At 41.9% G+C, this 12,712-nt stretch overlaps 1 protein-coding gene across 1 annotated transcript in view; it reads left to right on the top strand.

Moving 5' to 3' along the window:
* Window positions 1-11,709: 11,709 nt before the first annotated feature.
* LOC139963232 (mannosyl-oligosaccharide 1,2-alpha-mannosidase IA-like) overlaps window positions 11,710-12,712 on the top strand; it is a 104,133-nt gene continuing 103,130 nt past the window's right edge. The window contains exon 1 of the mRNA XM_071963836.1: window positions 11,710-12,565. Within this exon, the coding sequence (XP_071819937.1) occupies window positions 11,909-12,565 (657 nt within the window). The 5' untranslated portion in view covers window positions 11,710-11,908. The remainder of the gene's footprint in view (window positions 12,566-12,712) is intronic.

Below are 12,712 nucleotides of genomic sequence, written 5' to 3'. Positions count from 1 at the left end.
CAAGCCTGCAATTTCTCAGATTGCACGTTAAGTCTGTAAAAACATTGTAATTTGTATATTCGATGGTGTTTTAAGAGAGTTGCTATTACTCGTAGTGTACTCGCAAAGACGTTTTTGAGTGTAGTAAGGGCAGTGGCGGGGCTAGGGGTATTGGTCGGGGGGGCAAGAATGGTCTGTAGGGGCGCTTTCGACACTATCTAAGCGGAGCGCCACCACAGGTTGGCGCGGAGCGTACAGACAATTTTTGAGAAAAGATACTCCCGAGATTGCAGGAAATGACCCTTTCCGGGGCCTTGCTAATTTGCAGATAAACGGAGAATAAATAGGTGTCGTCGCCATTTTGTCGGAAAATACACCGACAGAATATGACAAACGTCAATAGGTATATGAGAGCGCAATAAAATAGTCAAAAATCGCGAATAAGTAAAAAGTAGTGAAAAGCTGAAAAGGGCGCCAGCAGTCCATTTGAGTCTGTCAGGGGGGGGGGGGGGGGGGCATCCGCCCTGACTGTATATATGGACGCTCGATCCGCCACTAAATAAGGGGATGTTGGAGAACTGGCTGAAATGAGGCAAGTCATTGGCCTAAGACGAAGTTGTGTTTCGCTCACCGGTACTCACACTCACTGCTTCCACTTTTCACGGGGCGTGAAGACGCGGTTTGGGTGACAATGTGGTCTATAGCCAAAGGACAGGCCGAGGGTCCCCCAGCAATTACTAAAATTATTACACCTATAGAGTATACGTGTGCATCGGACAGATCGACAAGTATGCATTGAAAAATGGGCAGATGTACGTTTCGGAGCCTTGGTAAATATTGGGGGGGCTTATCATGCATTTGCCCCCTCAACTTTTTTAGTGGGGGGCTGAGCCCCCAAGTCCCCCCCCAAGTCCCCCCGGTTCCGCCGCCACTGGACCGCTCCCCCCTTTCAGTGTCGATTTTTTTTTTTTTAAACTGTCGTTTTTCCAGCATGGTATTTTGCCAGTGCTCTTTTGATCTTGAATACTCGTCAGCTCCGTTAACTCGATTGTAATCGTAGTAACATTCACGCCTACTGATTCAACTACTTATACTTAGTTTGGCAGATGCAATTAGCTAAATTTAGCTTATAGCCAATTACAAGCCTACAGTTGGCCACTGCGTAATAAAATACATATTGCCTACCTAACCGCACTCTATGGAATGTCACGAACTGTATGCACAACAACGTCGACAACGTTCGTTCAATGAGTCGTCCTAAGTTGTTGCACGAACAGCATGTTATGAAGCTAAACTAGCAATCGTACGTGATACGCACTTCCTATAAATAATCAAGGGCGTAGGAACCGGGGGGCTGGGGGGGCGCCAGCCCCCCAGTGAAAAATGTGGAGGGGCGGAAGTATCATTCCGCCCCCCCCCCCGGTTCGCAAGTCAGAAAACCCCTTTTTCATTTCCAAATGAGAAAAAAATCTCATTTGGAGCACCAAATTGCATCTAAGGCCAGGTGAAAATACAAAATTAAGTTCACAAAATGGAGTGGTTGTTGAAGTGTGCTATATTGCACCAAATTGCATCTGAGGCCACCTGGAAATGCAAAAAAAATCCAAAGGGGAGGGGGACACCCCCTCCCCTTAGACCCCTCCCCCAGGCCGGCCATCAGTCTTCAGCCCCCCCACTCAAAAGTACCTTCCTACGCCACTGTAAATAATTATTACACTGCTAATACACTGCGATAACGATATTTGTTTTTAGGCCACTGCATATCTGGCTGTATTACAAAATATGAAAGTTTATATTGTCCATCAGTTACTGGTTCGTCAAATGTATTAAAGTCCAGACATTGGACAATAAACAAGAATCATCCTACTGGAAAACTTGTAAAAGAGCACTATCTTTGTCTTTCTGATATATTATGTAAAAGAACATGTAAAAGAATTTAAACAGGAAACAAAATCTGCTGATAATGATATCATATGATCAGGGCGTAGCCAGTATGTAGCACGATAGTTTCATTCAACACTCTACCCGCCGAAAAAGACTATAGGATCCGATCTTGTCAGTTTTTTAACATGTAGTTAAGAACCCGTTTACGCAGATAATATTTCAGTTGAGAAAACACTTGAGAAATTTTCATCAGATGGCAATCGTCGGATAGCTCTCGCCTTCTCTTATTAGGCTAACTTAAACATTTACTAGCTATACAGTTGTATCAAAGACATTTCTGGACTAACTTTGTATCCACAAGTATCAGAAGTTGAAAAGTAAGACTACTCTGTACATGTACCTTCAAGGGCGGCGGAACCGGGGCACAGGGGGCAAGTGCCCCCCACTTTTCCTCAGGTTAAAAATGTGCCCTTTTTCTACATAAAACTTGTACTCTTGATCACCTTAGGTCAGCGATATTTCAGTAAGAGATCTAATCCTAATTTAGAACTATCAGGGGCGTAGCCAGTATGTAGCACTGTAGGCCCGGGCCTACACTTTTTTTGGCCAAGTTATCTTTTTTATTGAAACACCCATAATTCAAATCCATAAGCTTGCTGAACGAGTTTAAGAGCCTAGACAGGAAAAACTATTGAAATGAACGTAGCAAGATTATGGCTAAATTAGGTGACCTATTCTTCTGTCATCTAAGCTGTCATTCATATCGCGTGCCGTTTCATTCAATACTCTACCCGCCGAAAAAGACTAGGATACGATCTTGTCAGTTTTTTAACATCTACTTAAGAACCCGTTTACGCAGATAAAATTTCAGTTGAGAACATTCCACAGTCAAATAAGCATATCGTTGATTAACAGACTTTATATGTATAGAGCTTCAGCACTTTGTTGCCTGTTGTTGTCACGATCGGCGTTCCAAGTTCCAAAACAGCCTTTTCTTTAAACATTTACTAGCTACAGTTGTATCAAAGAAAATTACTGGCTATGGTTGTATCAAAGACATTTCTGGCCTATCTTTGTATCTACAAGTATCAGAAGTTAAAAAGTAAGACTACTAAGACGGGGGGGGGGGCGTTGATGGAGTGATGTGTATACGCAAATATGATAATACAATAAGATTTATAAAGGGTACTAAATATCAGGATGCATCAGTCCAATCGAATATCTGCAAAGTGCCCTTTGACGTCGGTGCCCCCCCCCCCCAGATTAAAAGTGCTTCCGCCGCCCTTGTGTACCTTGCTAATTTTAATACATTACGTACTATTTTAACTCGTTTGTTTTTGGGGTTTAAAAGTGATATTGAATGAGGTGTCTCAAGTTAGCAAGAGGCCAGGGAACCAGAATGAACATTCAGGAAGGGCCGTTTCCGGCTATCTGGGGGGTTTGTAAAACCAAAAATTTTCTTGTACGCTCCGCGCCAACCGATGGTGGTGCTCCGCTCAGATAGTCAACTTACAACCTTGAAAATCCATATCAATCGCAAAAAGTGCCCCCCCCCCTTTCAAATTCCTGGCTACGTCGCTGTGGCCGGACATTTGGGCAAAAAAAACAACAACGATGAAACAAATAAACAAGAAAGAAAATTGAAAAAGAAGATATATGCAAAATGAAACAAACATATGTAAAACCAATTAAAAGAATTGTGAAAGGCACATTTAAAAAGAGAAATAAAGAAAAGACAATACGATGTATCGAAACATAGCAAACACTAGTCTTGCTATTTTCCCGTATCAATTAATTTGCTGTAGGCCTTTTCTGCCCAGAGAACGCCCGCGGCAACGCTGCGATTGATACTAGGGTCTTGCACATTTCTCCCAAGCTATCTTATGTTGTCCTTTGATTTTGGAAGATTTGCTTCGTAAAAGAGAAGAAGCCAATCAGGTTTGCCAATTGGGCCCACTTCCCCAAATATGTTTATTTTCAAGCCCTGCCTCCCGCAGTGAACAATCACTTGGCATTAGATTGGTTAATACACTGCGAGACGGACACTATAATTACTGTGGACGAAACATATGATCTCACATGACACCCAATTTCGTAATAATAATAATATAAATACAGAGTTTGTGGTTTGTATAAGTTCACGCCCCTCTTTAGAGAAATGTCCAAGACGTTTGTACCGGACAGATCCTCTGGTATGTAAAACAAAGTGAACAAGTACATTCGTGGTGGGCAGAAACGGATTTGAGGCACGTTACAGTTGCACACGAGAAAAAGAGGATAACAAACGACTTGGCCAAGTCTATTAAAACACGTGCAACCGAAGAATAAACAAGGAGCACCGGGAAGTTAAAATTGACCCACAGAACAAAGAGATCAATCGCCACCATGAAAACGAAGATGTAACATATATAATCTAAGTACTTTCGCACGAATCAATACGAACGTCACGCGAAACGAACGAACGCCTATGAACTAAAAGGACAGATGCCGCTGTTGTGGTTTTCGATCCTTGACCGTGTTATATTACGAAATGTAGTTATATGCACGACACTTCTGTCCAACCATAGTCTTGTTTCATTCTTGTATTTTTTTCTCCAAATGGCCGCCCATAGCTGCATGGATCTTTGTATTACAGAATGCCAAGCATAAGGAAGTCATTTTTTTCGAAATAATTGTTAATTTCAGAGAAGAGTTGACATAGAGTCGATACTTGGAGGCCTATAAGAAGCCAAAATTGTCATACATTAAACAGTACAAATTAACCTTGAGGAATAAGCGAAATTTTATACAAAACTGGCAATTCAGCAAAAGAGAGTAACCGAAATAAGAACACTGACAATCTGATAGGTTTCCCTTTTGCCGATACGACCGTTTACAGCGGAAAAGCCGTGGCAATAGGCTAATTTAATGTTTTCAAGGTGCCGTTGGCAGAATCGATCAGATTAGCACAATTTATAATCAACGTTACCGATCAACTTATATAGTTTAGTTTAGAAGAAAAGGGATCAGGGGCCGGAACAATCAAGTCCCCATCAACTAAGAAACATATGGGAGGGACAGAACCCCCCACCCCCGAAAACTATAAAAATCAGACCCGATTACAATGCTTAAAGTACTTGCCCAAAGCATTCTTAAACCGATTCACACTACTTGCAAGAACAACCTTCTATCAGGAAAACCTTTCCATTCACAACCATATTAGAAGTACAGGCTTTGGAACTTCTGGTACGTTCAACTACTATTGGCAAAAATTGTGAAGGTCAGTGAAGGATAACTCGTCAAAACCATACACAATATTGAATCTGAATCAAGTCAACGTCACGTAACCTCCTAAGCTCCAGTGTGGTGAGATAAGGCAGCTGTAACCGCCAGCTGTAATAAGGAACACGACAGTAATCATCCTAGCTAGTAGCCCTCCTCTGGACCTAGCTTCTCGAGTAATTCCTTATCCTTAGCAAAATATGGGTTCCGAGACTGCACAGCATACTTCAGATGAGGCGCCTAACCAGCTGCTTATAAAGCCTTACAACAATGTCCACAAGGTTGCAGAGAAGAGTCAACGTAGACACGTAGGTCTCTTTCAACAAAGACCTCCTGCAACTCCTCATCAGACAGGGGCGTCAATCCGATTTGAAACGTGGGGGGGGGGGGGCATGATCGATTCGAGTATTCCGGCCGTAAGTACTATCAGAGCCGTATATAGAGATATACGGCTCTGAGTACTATCTAAGCGGAGCGCCACCATCGGTTGGCGCGCAGCATACAAGAAAATTTTTCTTCTGGCAGACCCCTCAGATTGCAGGAAACTGCATTTCCCGTGCATTATGGCAGTAACTTCACCCCTAAAATTGATAACAATTTCCGGCAATTTGTTATTTTGGGAAATATTCTCGAAGTAAGTGATCGCCATATATTCCTCAGTTTACCAATTCCTCGTCTCCCAGAAGCCCCCAAAATTTAAGATATCGCAACATTTTTGTTTTGGCTGATCCCTGATCACCGCCCATGCCCGTGAGAAGTGGTGACTAGGTGAATAAAAAGCTATGCCGTTTGAAAACATGGGCAGAAAAAGCGAAAGTAGCGAAACCAAAGGTAAAACGCGCGATAACGAAGTGATTATTTTCCAGGTTAATTGAGACTGTATCAAACGCGAGCTTAGGACAAACATATTCAAAGGTAATGGCATTACTAATCCCGATATGTCGTCTTTGAGGTGTGTGGAAAATCCGCAACGACCATCAAAGAGCAATTGAATATTTAGTCTACTTTTCGATTTCGAAAACACTTTTTTTTAAAATTATGACAAAATTTTATGACACCTTTGACAAAATTTTTTTGGGGGGGGCCTGTGCCCTTCGGGCCCCAAAGGGCACGACGCCACTGATCCCATGGCCTCAGATATATGCCTATTGCATGGGTGGGCAACCTTTTGAATGGATGGGCCAGATTTTAGGAGTGAAAGATTTACAGGGTCGCACCTATAACCAAAGACCTGCTGTTGATTTCAAACCTTTGATTCCGAGGACGTTCAAGCAATAGATATGTGTACTTAATCTGTATTCACAAAACCATAATGTCGATACAGTCCAGTTGATAATTAATGGTGATTATAAGCCAACCTGACAGCATCATTAGTGCAGATTAATTCTAAGCAGCTAGCTCGTTTTTGGTGATGATGCAAAATAGATTGATTTTTTCTTTTTCTTGAGACATCTCACGGGCCGCAAAAAAATCACTGGCGGGCCGCATGTGGCCCGCAGGTTGCCCACCCCTGGTCTATAGGAACGATGTCCCAAAATTTCCCCGGACATATAGGCGAAGGAAGCTATCCGCCGCGACTGCATGTGAGTTTCTCGACTTTCCGTCCTGGGAGTCATACCACAAAATGGTGCATTTCCTCATACGCCATTATTAATAATTTAAATAACTAACTAATAAGGCACAGCCCATATCCGAGTTCGTATAGCGAGCTTAGCGCAAATTTGGCGCCAGCATGTTAAACCAGGTTGCTAGGTCTACGAGAATACATTTATATGAAATTTGAAAACAAGATAACAAGACAAACCACTTTTATTATGTTTTCAGGACCTCACACATGCGCATGTATCGTCAGACTTAGAATAGGTCCCATGTGAGTGGTGGCTAAAGTGATGAAGGCATGAAAATAAATCAGTGGTTGTTCGTTGGAGTCCTCAAGCAAGTTACCTCGGTTGCTAGGTCGATCTGCATCTGGTTATCGGGTGAATTCTGGTCGGAGCGTACTATGTAACCACCTTGTACCCAGGGACGTAGCTAAGGCCTGATGATTGGACGGGCGGGGGGGGGGGGGTTGCAGTGGCTGAAAATCGGTTTTGAAGCCAGAAAATTCCGACTGCTGCTTTGTCCCCCCCCCCCCCACCATCGCGCTACTCGTCAACGATACGGTCAGTGTCAGTCAGAAAACCCAATCTTTCGCGACTGCACTTCAATGACGAACTTGTTGCGATACATTTGTACATTTGTACCCACTGGCACTCATTTCACAAACTTATTGCCCCCCCCCCTCACCCCAACCAAATATTTTTGTGAAATTCGGGTAATATGCTGATAGCTTTTGAGCACCTACTGAAAGAAAGATAATTTACAAAGTGTTTTTCAGTGGTTAAACTGATATTATTACTACCCAACAATTCTCACCAATATACGGAAGGGTTATCAAACGAAAATGATTGTATGCTATTTGCATGCGATGTAAAAACCGATGCATGCCATGATATGCACATTATCATGTGGAATGAGCGCGTAGCGCGAAAAATTGTGGTTATATTTTTCGGGCAAGTCTTTACAACCCCCCCCCCCCCCCACAAATCAAATTGGGCTCCTACGCCTATGACGGTAGTTCTATTACGCATTCTTTTTGTAGTATTCAAAATCATACGAAGTTTTGTACAGAATCGCGAGATACAATTTCCCAAAGTGCAAGGAAAACGTGGTAAATATGACAGGTTAAAGGTCAATTTTGACCGAATTTTTCTTTTTTTTTATATCATGCACAATCACAGGGATAAATGAATAGGCCTAGATAAACTAGAGTGCGACAGTCGGAAATTCCGACTGTCGCACTCCAATTTTCCAACTAGCGTCAGTTTTACCAAGTTGGGGGGTGAGACACCCCCACCCCCCCCCCTTAACAACGTCCCTGGGCGGTGAACATGGAACACGATCACGTGGTTCAGCCTCTGTAGAGTCATGGTGCTCCGTAGCCTTGTCTTCAAACGCCTCAAAGCACTAAAAGATCGAGCGGCTTCCGTCGAACTGGCGGAGGAGACGAGGAGCAACCGCAAGAGAGCTTCGACTTCACCAAACATAGCCCGTACCGCTGGATTCATCGACTTGAAAATTTGTCTATACCCTTCAACCGACGAGGAATAGAACTGGCCTCGAAAGAATAGCAGACTAAGCTTAAGATTGTTGGAGAGCTCAGGGTACCAACTCACGAGACCTGGGTGGAATTCTCCATTCAGCAACATTGAGTGATATTCGAGGTTATGAATCCTGAGATGTGTAAGCCGTTACCAAATAGAGCCACGACACTACTCTTTTTCCAAATGTGTGTGGGGGGGGGGGGGACATTTGATATTGTTTCCCCCATCCATCGAAATGTGGGGGCGTGTCCCCCCGCCCCCCCCCCTGGATTGACGCCAATGTCACCAGAGAGTAAGTATACGTACTCTTGGTTACTGTATACGACGCGCCAATATGCATCACCTTGCATTTACCAATATAAAAAAGCATTTGCCATTACCTGAACCAGGAAAAAACCTTATCAAAAATCCATTTGAAATTTCTCAGAATCGCTTTTGGAAGAGACCTGGGAATACAGTGTGATTTCATCAGTAAACTTCTTAACTGTACACAAAATATCTCCATCAATGTCATTTATAAGCTACAAACAACAAGTGACCCAAACAGACCCTTGTGGAACCCCACTAGTAACGTCCTGCCATCTAATCCCGGGGGGGGGGGGAGTTACTATCTGAGCGGAGCGCCACCATCATTTGGCGCACAGCGTACAAGAAAATTCTGGTTTTGATACTCCACATATCACCGGAAATGACACTTCTCGGGCTTGAAGATGACCTGAACCAGATGTACACTTTTGCCTGAGAACCAAATTTTTCTCAATAGTTTTTTTCATCCGTAACCTTTTTTAAGATTGTCTGTCACCAGTCACACATCATGTTCGACCTCATTGCATGTCCTATGGATCATTGCTTTTGTAGGTTAAACTACGTCACGGCCCACAATATCCGAAAGCCCCACTTTTCAAGGTTTTAAGCCCATTATTTGTTGAGAATTTGAAAATTCACATTTCTCGTGAATAAAATCACTTTTAAACATACCCATAATGTGGCACAAAATGTCATCTATGGACAACCAATATAGAAAAACGTCATTCAACCCCTATAACAGACCGGTCAAATTGCACGAGTAGAGGGAAGTATGATGAAGAATGTTGGTCAGGGAATTTTCGACACAGTTAATTTATTGGTGAACAAATCTCATATAACGGCTACTATAAAACTTCGTTGAAGGAAATGAAAAAATACCAGATATTTCCGAACCGAACACTATACACACATATAGGCGTAGGAGGCGAAGGAGGGGGGTGCAGCCCCAAATATTTATGGGGAAATTTGAGCAATATGCTGAGAAGTTTTCGGGCACTCACTTTCTCTTTCGGGCACTGAAAGAAAAATAAATTGCAATGATGCAGCTGGAGGAAATCTCCTTGGTAATTAAAATAAAGTTCTAAGCTTGCCAGACTAATTCGCCATTACTAATGTAAAAGAGAGTTTTGACGTAATTGGACCTCCATGCTTTTCTCTATGCACATAAGACATTTCGTTGTTTACATGAGCATCCCGCGGTATACTGCGCCACTTTCACGGACCGTACGGTAAACGATGGCTTGCAATGTAATTACCGATGCTTGCCAATATGATACACACATTAATATGCGGAGCGCGAAAAAGTTTGCTTGTATTTTTCGGGCAGGTCGTTGCAGGCCCCCCTCTTCCCCCAAATCAAATTCGGCTCCTACGCCTTTGACTACAAACATAGACAGTTTGGAGGCTATGCATCCCGGAACGCCATTTTCATGCTCACTGATATGATATGATATCTGCTGTTTACTTTACATTGAAGACTCGCCCCAACCACGTGCCGCGCTCTGAAAAAGTTAACTTTCTGTTGCTTGCAAGTGAAGTTTTCTGCTTGTCGCTACAAAATGCAGACAGTAATGAAATGTGATACCTTGTTATCTTTAGCTGGACCTGAGATATCCATCGCCGCTGTACCGTTTGTAAACTGTGCTGTGGGTATTGACCGCAACTGTATGCACTGACTGTACACTAGTGTCTATAATTACCGAAGGTAGAAAGCTGTGTGCGTATTTTCTAGGATCGACGGTGGTGTCTAACACTTCTGTTAAACCTCATTCGAAACTAGGTCAGATTACCGGCATTAGACGTTTCCTTTAGCGCGAGTCTGCACACCCGTTAAGGCGCCCATACACACACACACGCTTTATGATAAACCATATTTAATATATATATATATATATATATATATATATATAGGCCTATACATAAGTGAGAGAGGAAAAATGGAAAATTCATAAATGGAGTTGTCCGTGTAAGGGGAGGCTTTTCTCCTCTTTCTCTCTTTCTTCTTTTCTTTTTCCTTCCTTCCACCTCTTTTTTCCTCCTCTTTTTTGTTCTCTCCTCTTTTCTTACCCGGGAGCGCGTGCCCCCAACACACACCCCTGGATACGTGCCTGAATACAGTAAATTCCCATAGACTCTCCAGCCTAAGTAAAATGCGCTGGTGGGGAACTTTATCATATGCCTTTTTGAAATCCGGGAACACCACATCTACAGTATTCTGTCTATTCAGTGAGCTTGTTACATCTTCCATAAACTCACGACTATCAGTAAGACAAGACCTTTTTTTTAGACAGAAGCCATGTTGAGACTCTTTGATCAAAGACTGACTACTTAACTGAACATAGACTTTTAACGATATACGCCATGACCTTACAAACAACACTAGTGAGACTAATAGACCTGTAATTACAGGGATTAGACTTATCACCCTTCTTGAAATGAGTAATATTAGCATATCTCCAGTCCTGAGAAACGTAGGCTAACCTTCAGTCGTAAATTTACTAAAAAAACGCAATGAGAGTGGAATGTTGAACTGGTGTGCAAAAGCCTTCAACAAATACGGATGGATTGCATTAGGCAATCGATCAATATTGATTAATATTTAATTCTGGATGATCGAGTCGAAACAATTTCTAAAGAGTTCCGAGTCACACAGGCAACATGGTGTTCCTCTTTGCGTCAGTCTTTCTTGACTCTAAATGTGTGGAACGAACAGAGCTGTATATATATACGGCTCTGGAAATGAACCTTCTATGGAATGAACAAAGCGTATAAGATTAAATTGCGCCATCACTTCCACGTGCATCACACCAGACCTCACCGTTTATCTGTATATATACATGGCTCTGTATCACACTAACGATGAAGAGGTGTGCATATTATCCAATATCACAACACTGTTCGAAGTGTTGAGAGTTGCTTCTAAATCCTACTCTTTAGAGGACCTAAATACACAAAAAGAAAGATATCGCAATAAAATCAAATATTTTTAATTTTAAATATTGTAAAAATTCATATAATTTGATTTATAACAGTAGTTTTCTCCGTTAAATTCCGTAAAAATTCTTTCAAACTTTTCAAATTATTTATTATGTTATTCTGGTGTGATTGTTTTCGATACAATTTCTGTCTACGTTACAATGCAATGCACACATGACGAATTCTCAGTCGTTGATTGTAATGCACGGTTTTGAGTGTGTAGGTACTTACCAACGTACCGCGGCCGGTACGTTAGTGCCTAAATGAATTCACTTATGAATACGATGTAGAATAGACCTAACGTTAGACAAACAGGGACTGTTACCGTTTTTCTTGGATGTTTCCAACTGCCTAAGAACATGGCTTCTAACTCTACCGTGTTACCTCTTTACAATCGGAACAGTAATGGGTTTCCACCCTTTCAGAAAAGGAAAACATTAAAAAGTATAGAAAGGTACATGGTGTATCTTATATTTTTCATCTTCATGACACTGTGCTATTCAGCCTTTTTCCTTTTACCAGATTTACGAGGTAAGGTGAATAGTAACGTTCAGTTAGGATTCGTGGATGGTCCAGAAAATTTCTTTAGGCCACAGATTGGTGGTGGTAGGCCAGGCATTGGTATAGGTCATATTGAAAATGACGAATACAATGAGGATTTTCATTTACGGGATGATAGAAGAAAAATTGATTTACAAATTAGGCAAGACCAAGCTTTGATGAAAGCAAGAAACTCCATACAAAAGGAGCAATTAAATGATGGTAATGATATTGTTAATGATGGTGGAAATATTAAGGGAGGGGAAGGGGAAGATCATGCAGAAATAAAGAAGGAAATTCAAGAAGATAAAGCAAAATTTTTGAAGGAACGTGATGAACTTCAGAATGAAAAGAAGGAGGCTCAAAGAGATTCTGCCAGACAGAGAGCTGAGATGGAGTCACATGATTACATTTTACAGTCTGATGGTGAACCATCCAGTGCCCAGGCAACGGAAAGACGCAACAAAATAAGAGAGGTAAAAGATAACGTTATTTTTCTTATGTAAGTCAACAACTATTCAGCAAAGCTTTATTTAAACTTGGCCAGTGCTTGTCATAGCTTTTATTACTGTATTACAATGGCTATTACACTTACAGTTATAACAATTTTTCCTGTCAGCTAC

This window comes from Apostichopus japonicus, chromosome 21, assembly GCF_037975245.1.
Source record: "Apostichopus japonicus isolate 1M-3 chromosome 21, ASM3797524v1, whole genome shotgun sequence".
Lineage (NCBI taxonomy): Eukaryota > Metazoa > Echinodermata > Holothuroidea > Aspidochirotida > Stichopodidae > Apostichopus > Apostichopus japonicus.
Note: the sequence above shows the minus strand (reverse complement) of the source record. Positions and strands in the feature narration are given on the sequence as shown.